Below are 22,435 nucleotides of genomic sequence, written 5' to 3' on the forward strand. Positions count from 1 at the left end.
TGTCTCGTTCACAGCATCTTCCAGTTTCACAGGGGCTTCAGAAGTCTCCGTCAGCGCTTCAGTTTTCTTCCACACTTCACTGCCCGCTGCCTTGACGCTTCACCAACCCAACATGGCCGTGTCTATTGGATGCCAAGTATTTCTGTCACGCTGTCTAACATTACTTTTGTTCGACATCTAAAGCATTAAATAGTGTTACGCAGGGCCAGGAGGAGTGGGGTGGGGCGGGACGGGGCAGGGCAGGGCCAAGCAACGTGGTCCAGGGCAGGACAGGGAAGGACAGACGAGGACACATTACAGAACATGGGCAAGCGGGTCAACCAACTGTTGTCTATATTGCAGGTCTGTACAGAGGCAGGCCAGGCCAGGGCAGTCATGAAGTGGGCCTACCTGCCATGTAGCCTGGGGGGGATGGCCAGGGCAGTACCAGCTGGGCCTATGTTGTGGCCTTGAGGTGTGTGTGTGTGTGTGTGTGTGTGGCAGGGGTCCTACATGGGTGGGTAAGGCCCGTGTGTGAAGGTGTAGGGTGAGCGTCCCGGTGTGGGTGGGGCGGGGTATGTCTGGTATGGGCTGGGTGGGGTGTGTAGGGGGCTGTACTGGGTCATGGATGGGGGCTGTGTGGCCGCATGTGCAGCGGGTGCCAGGCCGGGCGGGTACTGTGCGGCGTAGGCCGGGTACTGGCCAGCCGCCGCGTACGCTGCAGCGTAGGGGCTGGCCGACACCGAGGATCCCGGCCGGTAGGAGGCGGCGTACTGGGGGTACGAGGCCTGGTACGAACCCGCCGGGCTGGAGGCGGAGGCGTGGGCCGCCGGGGGAGGCAGGGAGGACGTGGCGGAGTTCAGCAGACTCTGGAGGTCAGCGGTGAGACCGGCCTGGTACTCGGGGCGGCGGAAGGCAGAGGTGCCGGCGGTGAGGGAGTAGTTGAGGTAGTCCAGCGCAGAGGTATGGGCGTGGGGGCTAAGGTCCTCCGCCCCCACACCCACACTCTCCAGCACCGACGAGCCCAGGAGCTGCGACAGGTTGAGGGGGCTGTCCCCACCCCGGGAAGACCCCGCCCCGGTGCTCTGGCCCTGCCCCGACCCTGGCTGTGGGCTGTCGGGCAGGCCGGGGAAGCTGGTGGTGCCGGAATAGGTGGTGGAGGAGAACTGCGGGAGGGAGGCCGACGCAGACGACGCCGGCAGGAAGGAGGCGTAGCTGGCCGACGACGCCGGCACTGAACCCTGGTGTACCTGTGGTGCCACCTGTGCCACGTTGCTGCCAAGGCTGCTGCTGCTGCTGCTGCCACTGCTGCTGCTGCTGGGAGTGGTGGTGGCGGTGCTGGTGCTGGCGGTGGTGGTGGCAGTACTTGTGGTGGTGGTGGTGGTGGTAGTGGTGGTGGTTGAGTTACTGCTGGTGCTGGTAGCAGGTATAACCGTGTCCAGCAGACTCTTGGCCCAGCTGGTGGCAGTAGTGGCGGTGGCAGCAGTGGTGGCAGCTGCCGATTGCTGCTGCAGGAAGGGTTGGAAGAGGGGCTGGGACGTCTGGAAGAACGGCAGGTGGGACGTTGGCGGCGGTCCCGGGCCGGCGGGCGGTACCAGGTTGCTCATGGACTGCAGGGGCGTGAGTGAGGCGGTGGGCTTGGTGGTAGCGGTGGGCGAGGCGGCAGTGGACGCTGCCGGCTGCTGGATGTGCGGCTTGACGATGCCGGTACGCCCGTCACCGGACCCGGCCAGTGGACGAGCCAGCTCCCTCATGCCAAAACCAACGGCACTCTTGGAGGGAGTGCCCAGCACCACCTCACTGTGCCCACCCCCACTGCTGCTGCTGCCGCTGCTGCTGCTGCTGCTGCCACCTCCACCTGATGCTGATGCTGGTGCTGGTGCTGCCTCCTCCGTGCTATTGCCACCATCCCCTTCAGCCTCCCCTTCTGCCTCCCCCTCTGCCTCTGTCTCGGCAGTGGTGGCGTCAGGCTCTGCCACCATGGCGTCTGCCTCGGCGCCTGCCTCCCCACTGGCCATGGCCTTGTCTGTGGCAGGGTCTGTGCTGTGGTCTGTGCTGGTGTCCTGAGGCAGGTCCTGGCTGTGGTCATGGCTGCCCTCTATGGTGTCTGTGGTGGTGTGGCTGGTGTCTGCCTGTGACCCAGTGGTGTCTGACGCCTTGGTCTGCTGTGCCTCACCCTCCTCCTGCCCCGTCCCGGCCCCTGCCTCTGCACCGGTGCCGGCAGTGGTGGCGGCAGCAGCAGCCTCCTTCTGCTGCTGCTCCTTCTTCATCTTGTTGAGCTTCTGTGTGCGGTGGAGGGAGGCCAGCTGGGCCAGGGTGGTCTTCTTGGTCAGCTTGGGTGCGGGTGTGGTGGTGGCGCTGGTGGTGGTGGTTGTGGTGGCTGTGGTGGTGGTGGCGGTGGTGGCTGCCGTGGCCTGTTTCCCCGCACCGGCCTTTGACGCACCCAGCACGGGGGCGGGGCCAATGTTGGCCGGGCCACGGGCGGTGGTGGACGTGACCGTCAGTTTGGGGTTGAGTTTGATGTTCCTCACAGCGTTGGCCGTGGCCGATGCGGCCATGTTGGTCTTGGCCCCCAGGGTGGGTGCTGTCTTGGTGGCCGGGGTTATGAGCACACTCTTGTTCAGCAGTGCCTGTGGGGGCGGGGCCAGGTAGGTCTTGCCGCCCCGGGTGATCATCCTGCCCCGCATTGCCCCGGTGCCTTTGGTCACCACACCACCAGTGGCGTACTGCATGGCCAGGGGGGGCCTGCCCCGACGTCCGCCCCGCCCACCCATGTGGGGCATGCGGGGCCGTGGGGTGTTAACCATGGTGGGTACGATGGTCACACTGCCTTTGTTGAGCGGCAGACCAAACACCTCCTCTGTTATAACAACACAGCACAGGTTAGTGTTTAGAGTACAGGATATTATACCACACCATGCCACACCACACCATACCACACCATACCACACCACACCATGTCACACTACACTACACCATATACCATACTATACCACACCATACCACCATATCACACACCACACCACACCATGCCACTCTACACCATATACCATACTATACCACACCATATCACACACCACACCATGCCACACTACACCATATACCATACCACACCATACCATATCATTACACCATATACCATACCACACCATATCACACCATGCCACACTACACCATATACCATACCACACCATATAACACCATGCTACACTACACCATATACCATACCAAACCATACCACACTACACCATATACCATACCACACCATACCACACTACACCATATACCATACCACACCATACCACACAACACCATATACCATACCACACTACACCATGCCACACTACACACACAGAGGTTATTCTCTCGGGCATGGAAGCATACATTCCTTTCTCATATCCTTTGACTAACGCAAGAAAGCCTTGGTTTAATCACGCTTGTTCTAATGCTGTCTGCAACAAGGAGAGGGCCTACAAAAGGTACCGGAGCCAACCCACCCCTGAATCACATCTTTTATACATTTCTGCCCGGAATCGCGCTAAGTCTGTTCTTCGCTCAGCTAAAAATAATTTCATCCATACTAAATGCTCTCAACTCTCCAACTCGAATTCTTCCCGCTTCTTCTGGCACCTTGCCAAAAACCTTTCTAACAACTTTACCTCATCATCCTTCCCTCCTCTTTTCTACTCTGATGGCTCTGTAGCTATTTCTTCTACTGATAAAACAGATCTCTTCGCTCAGACTTTCTCCTCCAATTCCACCTTAGACGATTCCGGTGCTGTTCCTCCATCACTTCCCCCCTCTGACTTCCTCATGGCTGACATTAAAATTTCTTCAGTTGATGTATTTTCTGCCATCACTGGCCTCAGTACTAACAAGGCATATGGGCCTGATGGGGTCCCTCCTGTTGTTCTCAAGAACTGTGCTTCTGTGCTTACACTCTGCTTAGGAAAACTCTTTCGCCTTTGTCTGTCAACTTGTACCTTTCCTTCTTGCTGGAAGTTTGCTCTCATTCAGCCAGTCCCAAAGAAGGGTGACCACTCCCAACCCTCTATCATCCAATTGCTTTAACATCCTGTGTCTCAAAAGTTTTTGAGTCAATTCTTAATAGAAAATATTAAAGCATCTTTCCCATCACAACCTTCTTTCTGATCGTCAGTATGGGTTCCGTCAGGGACGCTCCACTGGCAATCTTCTCACCTACCTTTCAGACTCCTGGTCATCCTCCTTTCGGGACTTTGGCGAAAGCTTTGCCATTGCACTTGACATCTCAAAGGCTTTCGATCGAGTCTGGCATAAATCTTTACTTTCCAAACTGCCCTCCTACGGTTTCTATCCTTCTATCTGTGCCTTCATCACTAGCTTCCTTTCTGGTCGTTCTATAGCCGCTGTTGTAGAAGGTCATCATTCTTCTCCTAGATCTATCAACAGTGGTGTTCCTCAGGGCTCTGTCCTATCACCAACTCTCTTCCTTTTATTCATCAATGACCTTCTAATCTGTACATCTAACCCTATCCACTCATACGCTGATGACTCCACCCTTCACCTTTCCATTCGGTTCCCACAACGTCCATCTCAGCAGTTACTTCAACAAGCAAGGGATGAGGCTATGGCACACCTAATGTCTGACTTGGCTCGTATCTCTGACTAGGGTATAAATAATATGGTTGTTTTTTAATGCATCTAAGACCCATCAACCCAACAAAATCTTTCACAGGTATACACACTAATGTTTAATAATATTCAGCTTAAGCCTGCATCATCCTTGAACATGCTTGGGGTTTCACTTACTCGGGACTTATCTTGGAAAGATCATATTACATCTTTTGTAAAATCTGCTTCCAAGAGATTGGGTGTGCTAAGCCGACTCCGTTCCTTCTTTACCCCTGCACAATTGTTGACTCTATACAGGGGTTTTGTCCGCCCCTGTGTAGAGTACAACTCTCATGTGTGGGGAAGCTCCCCACATACAGCTCTTCTCAATAGGGTGGAGTCAAAGGCTAATCGTCTCATTAACTCTCTCCTCTTACTGACTCCCTTCAACCTCTGTCTCTTCGCCGCACTGTTGCATCTTTATCTCTTTTCTATCGCTACTTCAATGGTCACTGCTCCTCTGAACTGTCTGCTTGCATCCCCCACCTCTACAACGGGCGCGTAGCACCCGTCTAGCAACAAACTCTCATCCCTTTTCTGTCCAACTCTCTAATGCAAGAGTTAACCGCTACTCCCAGTCCTTCATGTATGCAACAGGTCAACTCTGGAAATGTCTCCCTCTGTCTGTATTTCCTGCTTTCTATGATCTCCAGTCTTTCAAACACAGTGTGTCCAGGCATCTCGAAATGATCGGATCTTGAATTTGGTTCTCTTTTGTATTTTGTTTTTCTCTTGGAAGGAACAGTTATTGTGGGCTCATGGCCTTTGGTTCCTTCTTCCTCGCATTAAAAAAAAGAAAATCACACCACACCATACTGCACCACACACCACACCACACCACACCACACCATACCATACCACACCATACCACACCACACCATACCACACCATACCATACCACCACACCATACCATACCATACTATACCATACCACACCATACCATACCACACCACACCATACCACACCACACCATACCATACCACACCACACCATACCATACCACACCACACCATATCATACCATACCACACCACACCATACCATACCATACCATACCACACCATACCACACCATACCATACCATACCATACCACACCACACCACACCATACCACACCATACCATACCACACCATACCACACCATACCATACCACACCATACCACACCATACCACACCATACCATACCATACCATACCACACCACACCATACCATACCATACCACACCATACCACACCATACCATACCATACCACACCATACCATACCATACCACACCACACCACACCATACCACACCATACCATACCACACCACACCATACCATACCATACCATACCATACCACACCATACCACACCACACCATACCATACCATACCACACCACACCATACCATACCACACCACACCACACCATACCACACCATACCACACCACACCATACCATACCATACCACACCACACCATACCATACCACACCACACCACACCATACCACACCACACCATACAATACCACACCACACCATACCACACCATACCATACCACACCATACCACACCACACCATACCACACCACACCATACCACACCACACCATACCACACCATACCACACCACACCATACCACACCACACCATACCACACCATACCATACCACACCACACCATACCACACCATACCATACCACACCATACCATACCACACCATACCATACCACACCACACCACACCATACCACACCATACCATACCACACCACACCATACCATACCACACCACACCATACCACACCATACCACACCACACCATACCATACCACACCACACCATACCACACTACACCATACCATACCATAATACACCACACCACACCACACCACACCACACTACACCACACAAAATACCACACCACACCATACCACACTACACCACATCATACCATACCACACCATATCACATCATGCCACACCATACCATGCCACACCACACCACACCACACCATACCATACCACACCATGCCACACTACACCACACACACCATACCACACCACACCATACCATACCATACCACACCACACCACACATCATACCATACCACACCATACCACACCACACCACACATCATACCATACCACACCATACCACATAATGCCACACCTTACCGCACCACACCACACCACACCACAATTTAGCCAGCAGTCCACTGGGTTCACATCCCTATGAATGTACTACTACTACTACTACTACTACTACTATTGCAACTACTACTGCTACTACTATTATTGCTACTACTACTACTACTTCTGCTATTGATACTACTACTACTACTGCTACTATTACTACTGCTACTACTACTACTATTACTACTGCTGCTACTGCTACTACTACTACTTCTGCTATTGATACTACTACTACTACTGCTACTACTACTACTGCTACTACTACTACCGCTACTACTACTACTACTATTACTATTGCTGCTACTACTACTACTACTACTACTACTACTACTCTCTCCCTCTACTCTTTCTGTATTTCCTTCCTCCCTTAACAGTTTCACACAAGTCATTCATTCTCTCACTTCCCTCCCTTCCTCCCTCCCCAAACCACTTACTGTTTCAGTGTGGTTTTCTCTCTCTCTCTCTCTCTCTCTCTCTCTCTCTCTCTCTCTCTCTCCCTTTCTTTCTTCCTTCCCTCCTTCCTTTCTCTCTCCCTTTCTTCCTTCCTTTCCTCCCTCCCTCCCTTCCTTCCCTCCCTCCCTCTCACTCTCTCTCACTCACACCTCACTGTTCCTCCACACACTATTTCACTCAATTCCCTCTATTTCTCAAGTTTTCCTCCCTCCCTCTTTCTCTCTGCCTTTCCTTTCTTACCTCTTCCCTCCCTTCTCATTCTTTCCTCCCTTCCTTCCTTCCTTCCTTCCTTCCCTCCCTCCCTTTTCTCCCTTCCTTTCCTTCCTTCCTTCCTGTCTCATGTCTTCCTACCTCCATCTCTCACTGACCACCTCATCCATCCTCAGTGCTCTCAGTCACTCATTCTTTCCTCCCTCCCTCCTTCTCTCCCTTTCCTCCCTCCCTCCTTCTCTCCCTTCTCATGCTTTCCTCGCTCCCTCCTCCTCTCCCTTCCTTTCCCTTCCTCCCTTCCTGTCTCATGTCTTCCTACCTCCATCTGTCACTGACCACCTCATCCTTCCTCAATGCTCTCAGTCACTCAATCTTTCCTCCCTCCCTCCTCTCCCTTTGCCCCTTTCCTCCCTCCCTCCTTCTCTCCCTTTGCCCCTTTCCTCCCTCCCTGCACTCACCGTTCCCTGGGGGCACTCTGATGGCCACAATCTTGCCATCGTTGAGCCTCAGGTATATTCCCTTCTGCGTCTTGATCACCATCACTGACTGGCCGGACTTCAGCAGGATCGGCTTTCCGTCCCCCGAGTTTGTGGGGATGCTGACGTCTGTTGGGAGATGATGATGATGATGAGCGTTTGGAGAGGAGGAGGGGGGTGTTGATGGTGGTGATGGTGTAGGACATTGGTGGTGTGGTGACAGAAGAGGAGGGTAAGATGGTGATGATGATGATGATGATGATGATGATGATGATCATTTGGAGAGGAGGAGGGGGGTGTTGATGGTGGTGATGATGTAGGATACTATATGATGATGATGATGATGAGTGTTTGGTGAGGAGGAGGGCAATGATGATGGTGATGGTGATGGTGATGATGATGATGTAGGATATTGGTGGTGATAATGATGAGTGTTTGGTGAGGAGGAGGGCAGTGTTGATGATGATGATGATGATGATGAGCATTTGGAGAGGAGGAGGGCAATGATGGTGGTGATGTAGGTTACTGGTGGTGGTGGTGATAAAGAGGAGGGCAATGATGGTGGTGGTGGTGGTGGTGGTGGTAAAAGAGGCAGGTAATGGTGGTATCACACCACGGATGAGTGCGTGTGTGTCAACCTGTGTCACAATTCCCCCTTTCCTCTTGACGGTCTTTTTCATGTTTAGTTCTCTTCACTGTCACTCTTGCGTTTGACTATCACCCTCTCCCTCTTGACCTCCTCCACGACACTGCCCTACATACAGCAAAACCTCGATATAACGGACTTCAATAGACCGGAATTCGCATTTATCGGACTCTTGGAGCTGCCGGACTAAATTCGTATATATGGGAAAAAGTCAAATAAAGCCAGAAGCAGTGCGGACTGCCTGGCCACTTCAGCTGTGTTCACCACAATAAGGTAAATAAATCAGTGTACAATACAGTATTATTATATATATTATACCATTGGATTATTGTAGTGAAGATATAACACAATACAGTATTATTATATATATTATACCATTGGATTATTGTAGTGAAGATATAACACAGTACAGTATTATTATATATATTATACCATTGGATTATTGTAGTGAAGATATAACACAGTACAGTATTATTATATATATTATACCATTGGATTATTGTAGTGAAGATATAACACAGTACAGTATTATTATATATATTATACCATTGGATTATTGTAGTGAAGATATAACACAGTACAGTACAGCAATGGTAGTCAAAACAGTTTATAAATCATTCATGTGATCCGGACTAACGTCTGATATATCAGAAAAAGTCCAAATTAGCAGAGGGAAGCCCGGATGTCACTTTTATCAGAATTTCGCATTTTTCAGAACAGCTGGGGTCCCAATTAGTCCGTTATAGTGAGGTCTGACTGTATTTCATTACATGTTCGAATTTCATCGTGTGAATAAAAACGACCAATTCTCCCCCAATACTTGCGCTGGTTTCACTACCTTCCCTGAATACCAGCTAATTAATCTGTTTCTTGACAGCAACGCAGGTGGTTAGGGGTTGTCTTGGGCACATGCAATAATCTGTCTTGGTCTTTGTGCTACGAGGGGCTCCACTTCTTGGCAAATTTTCTATGCTCTGCCTCTCTCTCTGCCTCTGCATCCATCTGCTGACTGTCCTCTTGTTGATGTTACGCTGCTGGGATATCTGTCTTGCTGGAATGTCTGGTAAATAAAGAGCTATAATCTGGTCATGCTGAGAGGTTGTAGTTTCGTGTTCAGGATGCATCTTGCTTACAGTGCTCACGGTTTTGTCTTCCAGCATAAATATCATCCTGCCCAGTGATCTAAATGTGGACAATGATCTGTTTTTACACGTTTATTGTCATGATTTGATTAAACTCATGATTCAACAATACCTTCATCCGTGGGCCAAGGATGAGTGACTGAGAGTGAGTGGCTTTTCCTTCAGTAATGTTGATGTAAAATAAGTATTACAAGAGTTCCTCCATATTATAACCCTGAAACCACTGAGTGAGAGGCCATGCGTTTCACATTCTTCCCTACAGCTAAGCCTCATCGTCACACAGCGCCTGTATTGTGGTTTTCACTCACGGAATGCAAGACACACACCAACAACACTGACATATTGCTTTTTGTGTTGTTTACCAAAATATTGCTCTTTCTGGCGTGTAGTATAGGCAATATAACTAGGCCGTGGAGGTTGCCAGACACCACCAACGGAGAGGTACTGGGAATGGGTCATCATTGGGTGTTTGTACTTTCCAAAGCAATTATAACCCTATCCTACCGTTCCCTACCAACCCCACCCTACCCTCCCACACCAAGCCTCCCCTCCCCTACCCAACCCTACCCTACCCTATCCCACCCTACCCAATCCCACCCTTCCCTCCCACACCAAGCCCACCCTTCTCCCCCCACCCTCTACTTCCTCACCTTTTGGCACTGTAATCTGTTGTACTGAAACCCCCTGCTTGGCCAAGGCCTCGACGGGGAAGTTGGGTGTCGCCCCGCGGGTCAGGATATTGGGGCGGTGGATGATCGCCCCGCCCTGCCCCTCCAACCGCTGCCCCATCTCCGCCTGCAGGGGCCTCACCGTGCCCACCGGCTTCGCATAAACAACACCCCTGCGACACACAAAGACAATGAGGGGATGAGATGGAGGGATGGAGTGGAGAGGATGGAGAGTGAGAGACTGATGAGGAGAGTGTGAGTGAGGTGGAGGGGGGGAGGGGGAGGCCAAGGATGAGATGGAGGGATGGAGTGGAGAGGTACATGAGAGGGGGGGTGTAAGCTGGGGGGAGGGCAGCAAAACAGCAGGGGACAGGGCGACATGGAGGCGATTTGTCTATGGCCACCCCTTACGTGATCAAGGCGTCTGGCAATAGATAATAGACAGATAGATTTTTAACACAATATTTGTATAATTTATAAACACAATTGGTGATAACACAGTACATAGTGTGTTATATCCAAATCCAATATAACACTTCTTCATGACTAGTACAGTAGCACATTCTAGTACTAAAAATGTTAGCTATACCCATTTTACACTAACTTGGCCCAGGATTTCACCCTTATGCAGCTTATTTCACATCATAGCACTTCTTCATGACTAGTACAGCATTACAACTCAGCAATCATGATGCGGGGGTAACTTCAGGCCAGGTTGGAGTACAGAGCGTGGGAAGCACATGTACTGCGACCCACTACACCCCACTGTACACACACTGTTTGTTATAGCACTTCTTCATGACTAGTACAGCATTACGTTAAATCCAATACCCACTATCCCAGGGTCTACTGCACTACAAAAGTCATTGGTACTTACGATATATTCTGATCTGTGGCAACACACACACACACACACACACACACACACACACACGAGTTTTGTATCAGTCATTCCAACACACACACACACACACAATTTTTGTATGTCATTCCAACACACACACACACACACTGTTTCTGTATGTCACTCCAGCACACACACACACACACACACACACACACACACACACACATACACACTATTTCTGTATGTCACTCCAGCACACACACACACACACACACACACACACAATTTTTACTAAGTCCATTAAACAAGAAGTCTGTTATACTGAGGTTCTTGGGTGAGTGTACTGTATTCCAATGTGGTATTTGTGTGGTAGGAATGTGGTACTACTGTGGTACTGATGTGGTATTAATGTGGTAGTGGTGTGGTAGTGGTGTGGCAGTGGCGTGGTGCTAGTGTGGCAGTGGTGTGGTAGTGGTGTTGTATTAGTGTGGTACTGGTGTGGTATTAATGTGGTACTGGTGTGGTATTACTGTGGTAGTGGTGTGGTAGTGGTGTGGTTGTGGTGTGGTAGTGGTGTGGTACTAGTGTGGTAGTGGTGTGGTACTAGTGTGGTAGTGGTGTGGTTCTGGTGTGGTATTACTGTGGTAGTGGTGTGGTAGTGATGTGGTACTGGTGTGGTATTACTGTGGTAGTGGTGTGGTAGTGATGTGGTACTGGTGTGGTATTACTGTGGTACTGGTGTGGTACTGGTGTGTTAGTGGTGTGGTAGTGGTGTGGTACTGGTGTGGTATTACTGTGGTAGTGGTGTGGTAGTGGTGTGGTTCTGGTGTGGTTCTGGTGTGGTACTGGTGTGGTATTACTGTGGTAGCGGTGTGGTACTGGTGTGGCAGTGGTGTGGCAGTGGTGTGGTAGTGGTGTGGAAGTGGTGTGGTAGTGGTGTGGTAGTGGTGTATTACTGTGGTAGTGGTGTGGTAGTGGTGCAGTAGTGGTGTGGTAGTGGTGTGGTATTACTGTGGTAGTGGTGTGGTATTACTGTGGTAGTGGTGTGGTAGTGGTGTGGTATTACTGTGGTAGTGGTGTGGTATTACTGTGGTAGTGGTGTGGCAGTGGTGTGGTAGTGGTGTGGTAGTGGTGTGGTATTACTGTGGTAGTGGTGTGGTAGTGGTGCAGTAGTGGTGTGGTAGTGGTGCAGTAGTGGTGTGGTATTACTGCGGTAGTGGTGTGGTATTACTGTGGTAGTGGTGTGGTATTACTGTGGTAGTGGTGTGGTGGTGGTGTGGTAGTGGTGTGGTAGTGGTGTGGTACTGGTGTGGCAGTGGTGTATTACTGTGGTAGTGGTGTGGTAGTGGTGTGGTACTGGTGTGGTAGTGGTGTGGTAATGGTGTTGTACTGGTGTGGTACTGGTGTGGCAGTGGTGTATTATTGTGGTAGTGGTGTGGTACTGGTGTGGTATTACTGTGGTAGTGGTGTGGTACTGGTGTGGTAGTGGTGTGGCAGTGGTGTATTATTGTGGTAGTGGTGTGGTAGTGGTGTGGTAGTGGTGTATTACTGTGGTAGTGGTGTGGTAGTAGTGTGGTAGTGGTGTGGTAGTGGTGTGGTAGTGGTGTGGTAGAGGTGTGGTAATGGTGTGGTAGTGGTGTGGTAGAGGTGTGGTCCTGGTGTGGTAGTGGTGTGGTAGTGGTGTGGTAGAGGTGTGGTAGTGGTGTGGTAGTGGTGTGGTAGTGGTGCGGTAGTGGTGTGGTAGTGGTGTGGTAGTGGTGTGGTAGAGGTGTGGTACTGGTGTGGTAGTGGTGCAGTAGTGGTGTGGTAGTGGTGCAGTAGTGGTGTGGTACTGGTGTGGTAGTGGTGTGGTACTGGTGTGGTATTACTGTGGTACTGGTGTGGTAGTGGTACAGTAACCCCAACAGTACCACACACAGGTGTAGTGAGGCAGTGCCCTCAGGTGACAGCATTAAGGCAACATACCCAATCTTGGTGCCCATCACCACCTGGCCACCCTGTGTCTTGGGGTAGAAGGCCGCATAGGATGGCCGGCTGTAGCTGATGTTGGCCTGCTTCTCCAGCTCGTAGGACCGTTTGGCCAGCCTCTTCTCGGCCCGGGACAGCTTCTTGTCCTTGCGGTCGACCAGGAGACTCTCGTGCTTGAAGGGTTCCTTGGTCAGCAGGTTGGTCAGCTTCAGCACCATCTCCTTCAGCACCTCGTCGCGGAAGTTCTCCACCTTCTCGGCCAGGTCGACCGGGTCGGGGTCTTCCTCGTTCTCCACCAGCAGGTTGGAGATCTCCTTGGAGGACAGGTGGGCGTCGGGGTTGAGCTCGTCCACGATGCGGTCGGAGATGCCCTGCTTGTTGACCTGCCGGTCGTAGATGCGCTTCTCCAGGGAGTTGTCGGTCACCAGGCGGTAGATGTGCACTTCCTTCTTCTGGCCATAGCGGTAGACGCGGCACACCGCCTGGGTGTCGTGGCAGGGGTTGAAGGAGGCGTCGAACACGATGACGCGGTTGGCGCCCACCAGGTTGATGCCCAGACTGCCGGCACGCGTGGACACCAGGAACAGCCTGATGGCCGGGTTGAGGTTGAACTCGTTGATGAGGCGCTCCCGGTCCTGGGCGGAGGTGCTGCCGTCCAGGCGGAAGTAGGAGCGGTTGCGCTGCCACCCCTCGCAGGTGCCCGGCACATACGACCGCTGCAGGAACTCCTCCAGCAGCGTCAGGGTGAACAGGGACTGTGAGAACACCAGCATGCGGTCCGACGCACGCACGCACCCATCCAGGAGCTGGAAGAAGATCTGGAACTTGGCCGACGTGGCCAGCGTGCCGGGACAGTAGTCCTGGAACAGCTGCTCCGCCCACTCCAAGGTCATCTCCTCCTTCTTCACGTCCTCCTTCTTATCGTCCTTGCCGCCCTCCTCCCCGCCCTCCTCCTCCTCCTTGCCATCCTCCTTCTTGGGGTTGTCTCCGCCCGCCCCGGGATCCTCCGGCTGGCATGAGGCATCCTCGGTGGTGGTGGCGGCATCGTCCTGAGTGGGTGCCGGGGCTGAGGGTGTGGTGGGGGCCGTGGGGGCCTGGCTGACTGGCACCGGGGCAGGAGCAGGTGTGGTGGTGGCGGTGGGTGAGGCGGGGCGGGGTGTGGCAGGTGTGGCTGGGGTGGCAGGGGTGGCGGGTGTGGAGGGGTGACCTGGACTGGGTTCACTAGGACCGTTGCTTGGGTACAGACCCTGACCACCCACACCCAGTCCAAGACCACCACCTGCCTGCTGCTGCTGCTGCTGCTGCTGCTGCTGCTGCTGTTGTACCTGCTGTTGCTGCTGCTGCTGAAACACAAAACAAATTAACTGCTGACTGGCTGTCTATAATGCTCAAGTCACCCATAGTGCAGAAGAGAGGCAGGCTGAGCAAAGAAACATGAAAGGAGGAGAGGTAAGATAGGTGAAGGATGGAAGGAGGTACAGAGGGAAGGAGGATAGGAAGGAAGGAGGGAAGGAAGCAGAGAGGGAAGGAGGAAAGAAAGGAGAGGGAAGGAGGGAAGTACAGAGGGAAGGAGGGAAGTACAGAGGAAGGAGGGAAGGAAGCAGAGAGGGAAGGAGGGAAGGAAGCAGAGAGGGAAGGAGAAAAGGAAGGAGAGAGGGAGGGAGAAAAGGAAGGAGAGAGGGAGGGAGAAAAGGAAGGAGAGAGGGAAGGGGGAAAGGAAGGAAGGAGGGAGGGAAGGACAGAAGGGAGGGGGGGGGGAGAGAGAGAGAGAGAGAGAGAGAGAGGTTTTTGGTTACTGACTAAATTATGTAATAAATGGCATACAGTAAAAGTCTTCCAATACGATGACCAATAATCCAATAATCCCAATACTCTGAAATTTTCAAGGTGAAATTTTTCGAATTTTTCTGGTCTTATTTCAAATTTTTCTGTTCTTTATCTAAGGCTTTATCTGGCTTGGCCTTGCCCTTGGCCTTGGCTGTACCTGCCTGCAACTGTTCATGTACACTTCTATGCATTTCCAGTGAGTAAAACAATAACAATATCATTTCAAGTGTTTATTTAATGATCATGTACACTCACGATCACTAATTTCTCCCCAGCGGTGCCCCTTCCTACCCCTATATACCCATGGAAGATGAAGGGGGGGGGGATGAAACAAGCTCCACCCCCCTCTACCTCAGCTCCCAACCCTCCCCATACCCCAACCCCTCCCAACCCCCCCCCACTCATCATTCTTAACTGGCAGTTGTGTCTCAGCCTAACCTCATACTTTACACTCACAGTCACATCACTAATACAAACATTAAACACCGGGATATGTACAAAGTGCAGTCAAGCCTTGGTAACCCGGACTAACTGGTGGGTAACTCGGTCTGAATTACGCAACTGTCCAACCTACACGGGTTTGTACTCTATCAATCTCTATCTATCTATTGCCAGACGCCTCAATCCCGTTCGGGGTGGCCACAAACAAATCGCCTCCACGTTTGTACTCTTAATCCGCATAAATCACCACATTTTCCTGCATACAGGTATCAAGGCACACCAAAGTACAATATATTACAACTACGACGTCTCTTAACACTACAGTGCCCTCCCCCCGAAATTAGCGTGGGTTACATTCCAAACTCCCTCGTTAATTCTTGAAATTCGCTAATTATTGACGCCTACCCGAAAGTGACATTTATCAGGATTAGAGCATCGGGCTATAGATAGACAGATAGATTGTGTACTCCTTGAACCACTGACACTGTGATGCGTTACCCATAAATAAACATTTCTTCTTAAACCTGTTTCCCCGTTGTTTTTGGCTGTTCGGCTGTGACAACTCTGGTTTAATTTGCCACTGTAATGGCGGAAGGGACTGTCCTAATTTACCTAACCTAGTTTAACTGTACCTAATAATTTAACTCAAGCCTAACCTAACCCACAGTTGAAAAATTGGGAAACAAAATTCACCTTTGAGTACGGTAGGCAGAGTTTCTCCCATTGCGCTGGAAACAAACAATCGTAGGTACGGCTTAACGGCATAACCCTCACAATGACTGTGAGTTCAGAAATTTGCGTGCACCCCTGGCCAACCCTGGAATTTTTGAAGTTCTTAAATCAATTTATTTTTCTTAAAGAAGTGAAGAGAATCATCTGGTGCACCTGGCAATGTGTTCTTTAGCTTCCTAGATCCATCCTGTGATTCGCTGTGATTCGCAGAAGAATCAATAAAATTACGGTGCATGTGTCACAGGGGCGAAAACATCTGAGATTAAGCGACGGCCTGACTGCTTGGGATGGTAGCGTAGAGTCGTGGAAACATACCAGTGACCTTCATTCCCTTCCCATAATTGTTCAGTTTTTTGTAGCTCACACGAACTCAACGTCACTGACACCGATGCTGTATAGGGTTGTTCAACGCCGGAGGTTATTAAGGGGTTAATGAAATACACTACTGTTTGCATCAACATTCTCTCTTTCACATATAAACACAAAAACAAACAAAAGAATGAGCGCTAAACGTACATATAACCTTCAGCACAAGGACCTTACCAGTTCAATTCATATTCCTGCTATATATTTTCTATATTTTTTTGACTATTATTTTAAGGAAGAACTGGCTTATTAGTCAGTTCAGCAATTAATGAGTTCTGCAATTAGTGAGTTCAGCAATTAATGAGTTCTGCAATTAGTGAGTTCAGCAATTAATGAGTTCTGCAATTAGTGAGTTCAGCAATTAATGAGTTCTGCAATTAGTGAGTTCAGCAATTAATGAGTTCTGCAATTAGTGAGTTCAGCAATTAATGAGTTCTGCAATTAGTGAGTTCAGCAATTAATGAGTTCTGCAATTAGTGAGTTCAGCAATTAATGAGTTCTGCAATTAGTGAAGTCGGCAATTAGTGAAGTCAGCAATTAATGAGTTCTGCAATTAGTGAAGTCAGCAATTAGTGAGTTCAGCAATTAGTGAAGTCAGCAATTAATGAGTTCTACAATTAATGAAGTCAGCAATTAGTGGTCAGCAATTAATGAAGTCAGCAATTATGGTGTAGTAATAAAATATGCATAGAATACGGTGACGAGAGTAAGATAATACAAAATAAAGAATAAGCTGAGGATTACAGTAAGTCAGTGGTTTTGGGAACGGATTTTCCTTTACAAAATTATGCTAGTGTTAATAGAAATATTCCTTTCAATTGGTCAAACAAATACTGGAAAGAAAAAGTTTATCATCATCATCATCATCATCATCCAGACCTCCTTTCCCATATTCTGTATTTTTCCAATTATTTTTTTTAGGAAGAAAATTGCTAAATAGTGGAGTTGTTAATTATACGTTCGACAGTAATGGGGTTCTACTGTGTATATATGACAACTGTGCAAAGGAGAATTTTTTTATATGATGTTACATACCACAACTTTGAATTTTTCATATACCCGCTTAGTGACACTGATCCGAGTTATGAGTTTATGATTTACCGAGGCTTCACACACACACACACACACACACACACACACATAACTATGGACACGCTGCAGCAAGAAATTAATGCATCATGACGTTGACAGTAAAACAAATACCTTAACAACGACCATCCCAGGCCTCATGTGCTGTGTGTGTGTGTGTGTGTGTGTGTGTGTGTGTGTGTGTGTGTGTGTTTGCTGGAGTGACATACAGAAATAGTATGTGTGTGTGTGTGTGTGTGTGTGTGTGTGTGTGTTTGCTGGAGTGACATACAGAAATAGTATGTGTGTGTGTGTGTGTGTGCTTGCTGGAGTGACATACAGAAATAGTATGTGTGTGTGTGTGTGTGTGTGTGTGTGTGTGTGTATTTACCTATTTGTATTTACCTATTTGTAGTGTACAGGAATTGAGCAATGCTCGTGTTGTCCTGTCTCCATATCCACATTTATCAAGTCTACCTTTACACACATGAATGTTTTTCTCATGCACCACCTCTTTGTCTAAGTCGTTCCAAATATTTAAGTATTACCTAATATACCTAATTGTGATATACACGGAATGTACTATGCTCGTGGGTTTCTGTCGCTGTTTCTCAATAAGTCAAATTTGGCTTTAAACTCGTTTAAGTTTTTAGACTGGACGATCTCTTTGTCCAGGCTATTCCATGAGTCTATACTTCTGTAAGGAAAGCTATATTTCTTGATATCCTTCAAGCAGCTTGACTTTTTCAATTTCATCCCGTGTCCTCTTGTTGCTCTCTTATCCCATACAAACAGATCCTCTTTGTCAATTTTATCTACTGCCACCATGGTCCTGAACACTGCAGTCATGTCACCCATAATATTATCTACTGCCATCATGGTCCTGAACACTGCAGTCATGTCACCCATAATATTATCTACTGCCACCATGGTCCTGAACACTGCAGTCATGTCACCCATAATATTATCTACTGCCACCATGGTCCTGAACACTGCAGTCATGTCTCCCATAATATTATCTACTGCCATCATGGTCCTGAACACTGCAGTCATGTCTCCCATAATATTATCTACTGCCATCATGGTCCTGAACACTGCAGTCATGTCACCCATAATATTATCTACTGCCACCATGGTCCTGAACACTGCAGTCATGTCACCCATAATATTATCTACTGCCACCATGGTCCTGAACACTGCAGTCATGTCTCCCATAATATTATCTACTGCCACCATGGTCCTGAACACTGCAGTCATGTCTCCCATAATATTATCTACTGCCACCATGGTCCTGAACACTGCAGTCATGTCACCCATAATATTATCTACTGCCACCATGGTCCTGAACATTGCAGTCATGTCACCCGTAATATCTACTGCCACCATGGTCCTGAACACTGCAGTCATGTCTCCCCTCTTTCTCCTGTCCTCTAAGGAAGGCAAGTCCAGCTTTTCCAGCCTCTCTCTGTATGACAGGTCTGCCAGACTGGGGACCATCTTGGTTGCTGTTCTTTGTATTCTCTCAATCTTGTTTATATCTTTCTTTTTGTGTGGGGACCACACTACCACTGCATATTCTAACCTGTGTGTGTGTGTGTGTGTGTGTGTGTGTGTGTGTGTGTGTGGACCACACTACCACTGCATATTCCAACCTGTGTGTGTGTGTGTGTGTGTGTGTGTGTGTGTGTGCATGTGTGTGTGTGTGCATGTGTGTGTGTGTGTGTGTGTGTGTGTGTGTGTGTGTGTGTGTGTGTGTGTGTGTGTGTGTGTGTGTGTGTGTGTGTGTGTGTGTGTGTGTGTGTGTGTGTGTGTGTTACATTATATACTTTTAACATATCCCAGTGTCCTACGTTTGTGTCAGTAGTGGGACCAAAAGTGTTAAGCGTGAAATCAGCCTGAGATGTAACTGCTGGTTGAGAATGATGCGTGGGGGGGCTGGGTAGGGGTATGGGGGCTGGGTAGGGGTGTGGGGGATGGGTTGGGGGCTGGGGTAGAGGTGGGTGGAGCTCGTTTCATCCCCTCACCCCCGTTTTCTTGGGTATACCGTACAGGGGTAGGAAGGGGGTACTCCGGGGCAGACTTTAGTGATCGTGAGTGTACATATGATATTTCTAGCGTTTTCTGCGGTCCCTCCCAGTAGTTCGAAAGACCCTCCGTCCCCTGCCATTTAAATTAAAGGACTTTTAATGTATACAAAAGAGTCAAAATTTCAGCCAATATGGAAGCTCCCTAACACCTCTTCCTTCGTGATTTATTTTTAGATATGGCTGGTTAATATCCTTTGGTATATTATTTATGCAGAGTAGGATGATATTGGAAGGATTTACGTAACAAACAAAAGAACAGTAAGGTGTAATAAATAAATTACTTTGGAAAAGGTGTTGGGGAGCTTTATGCAGAGTACGGTGATATTGGAAGGATTTATGTAACAGAAGACGACAGTACGGTGTAATAAACAAAAAATAAATCACTTAGGAAAAGGTGCCAGGGAACTCTGAGATGATTATGATGACAAATACCTGTTGCTGCTGCTGCTGCTGCTGCTGCTGCTGCTGTTGCTGCTGCTGCTGCTGCTGTTGTTGTTGTTGTTGCTGTTGTTGTTGCTGCTGCTGCTGTTGGTGGTGGTGGTGCTGTTGGTGGTGCTGGTGGTGCTGGTGTGCAGGTGGTGCTGTCAGTGCCATCAGAGGGTCCTGTGGCAGGTGGTGTGACAGTGAAGGGTCCACGTGTTGTGCTGCCAGGCCCAGCTGGTCCAGGCCCAGGTTGTGTGCTGGTGAGGGCAGCCCCATGGCCTGCCTGGCTGGGCTGGACATTGTTGGTGGCATCATGTGCATGTTGTACCCCGGCAGTGCCTGGCTGGCCGGCGGCACCTGCTGGCCCGCCCCGCCATACCCGCCCCCGGACCCGGACCCGTACGAGTACGACCCGGGCGAACCCCCGCCCCCGCCGGGGCCGGAGGACGGGGCGGGGTAGGAGCGGGGGTCGTACTGGTTGTACCAGGGGTAGGCCATGCCCATGCCCCCATAGCCGGCCATCTGGCCCATGCCGTAGCCGGCCTGCTGGCCCATCATGCTGCCCATGGTGTCCTGGAAGGGCATGGAGGGCATGGTGGCCCCGGGCTGCTGGGGCATCGGGGCCATCTGGGCCAGGCCCGGCTGTGCCATCATGGACATCTGGTGCTGCTGCTGCTGCTGCTGCTGGTACAGGTGCTGGTGGTGGGGCGGGGCCAGGGAACGCGGTGTGTGTGCGGGGGGTGGGGGCGGCCATGCCTGCTGGTGCGGGGCCAGACTCATGGGCCCACCCGTCCCAGCACCGTGCCCCAGGCCCAGACCTGGGCCTGGGCCGGGGAGGGGAATGCCACCTATGCGCCTGCCCCGCCCCACCCCGCCACGCCCCTCCACCTCATCAAGGTCAAGGTCAAAGTCCTCATTGCTCTTCTTCTGCACAAAGTTGTACAGCACATCAGGGTGATTCCAGATCTGTGGGGTACACACAGTTAGTGCTGGAACACACACTTAGTGCTGGTACACACACACACACACACACACACACACACACACACACACACACACATCCACACCTACCTACACATCTGGCTACCAACCTATCATTCATAAAGGCTCCACCACCACAGACGTCTCTAGTGTAAGGCCTGTGTGTGAGTGATTGTTTCAAAACAGTGGATTGCACAATGACTCCAACGGGATTCTCACCATAGTAGTCATGAGCAAAGCAAATATCATGTGCATTTAATTCTATATACAAATTCAAGTGAGTTTTAAAAGTGAAATAAGTTTATCAATGTTATAATGAACATATATTTTATATTGTGCATTTGAAGTACATGAGTTGTCCTTTCTTGTTCTGGAAACATGTACAGCATGGTGAAGTGTGCTGCCGTCAACTGTCACTCAGGCTGTAGCCCCACCAATACTGAGAAGGAGAGTCTTGAGGCCAGCAGTTCTGTCCCCTACAACCGTTCAGTCTTTGCCTTTCCCAAGACCGACAGGCGGGAGATATGGGACAGGTGGACTGCCGTCCTGAGGTGCAAGGACACTAACTGGAACCCAGACCACTGTGCAGTGTGTGAGCTCCATTACCGACCAGATGATTTTTAAGACCAAGACAGCTCCTTCAGGACGACTGGCCGCCAGCACAAGGCTCTCATGCCTACTGCAGTTCCATCTATCTTTGACTGCTGCCCAGAGTAAGTGAAATATCAAGTCAGGCTAGGCTGAATGACGAATGACATCAAATGACAACGGTAAATGTAAATAACAGCCGTTCCCTACTGTCATTTGTCATTCAGATTAGTCAGGCCCGATGTTGACACTCCACTGCATCTTTAGGAAACCGAACGACATTGATATCACTTGGAATGACACTGACATTACCCGTCATTCCAGTGTATAACCTCTGTTGACACCTCACTGCATCTTTAGGAAACCGAACGACAGTAATATCACTTGGAATGACACTGATATTAACTTGCATTCCAGCTTCTAGCCTATCTCTGCACATCACTGCATCTTTAGGAAACCAAATGACAGTAATATCACTTGGAATGACACTGATATTAACTTGCATTCCAGCTTCTAGCCTATCTCTGCACATCACTGCATCTTTAGGAAACCAAACGACATTAATATCACTTGGAATGACACTGATATTAACTTGCATTCCAGCTTCTAGCCTATCTCTGCACATCACTGCATCTTTAGGAAACCAAACGACATTAATATCACTTGGAATGACACTGATATTAACTTGCATTCCAGCTTCTAGCCT

General features: G+C 49.7%; 1 protein-coding gene across 1 annotated transcript in view; it reads right to left on the minus strand.

The window, feature by feature from the left end:
* Positions 1-488: 488 nt before the first annotated feature.
* LOC145410596 (uncharacterized) overlaps positions 489-22,435 on the minus strand; it is a 61,015-nt gene continuing 39,068 nt past the window's right edge. The window contains exons 12-21 of the mRNA XM_080280714.1: positions 21,049-21,126; positions 20,303-20,841; positions 18,521-18,992; positions 14,542-14,559; positions 13,214-14,265; positions 10,384-10,574; positions 7,928-8,074; positions 1,951-2,839; positions 1,411-1,779; positions 489-1,275 (exon numbers count right to left, since the gene is read on the minus strand). Of these exons, the coding sequence (XP_080136840.1) occupies positions 489-1,275; positions 1,411-1,779; positions 1,951-2,839; positions 7,928-8,074; positions 10,384-10,574; positions 13,214-14,265; positions 14,542-14,559; positions 18,521-18,992; positions 20,303-20,841; positions 21,049-21,126 (4,542 nt within the window). The remainder of the gene's footprint in view (positions 1,276-1,410; positions 1,780-1,950; positions 2,840-7,927; positions 8,075-10,383; positions 10,575-13,213; positions 14,266-14,541; positions 14,560-18,520; positions 18,993-20,302; positions 20,842-21,048; positions 21,127-22,435) is intronic.

Source organism: Coenobita brevimanus, chromosome 10 (assembly GCF_032717465.1).
Source record: "Coenobita brevimanus isolate Jiangsu-jjx chromosome 10, ASM3271746v2, whole genome shotgun sequence".
Lineage (NCBI taxonomy): Eukaryota > Metazoa > Arthropoda > Malacostraca > Decapoda > Coenobitidae > Coenobita > Coenobita brevimanus.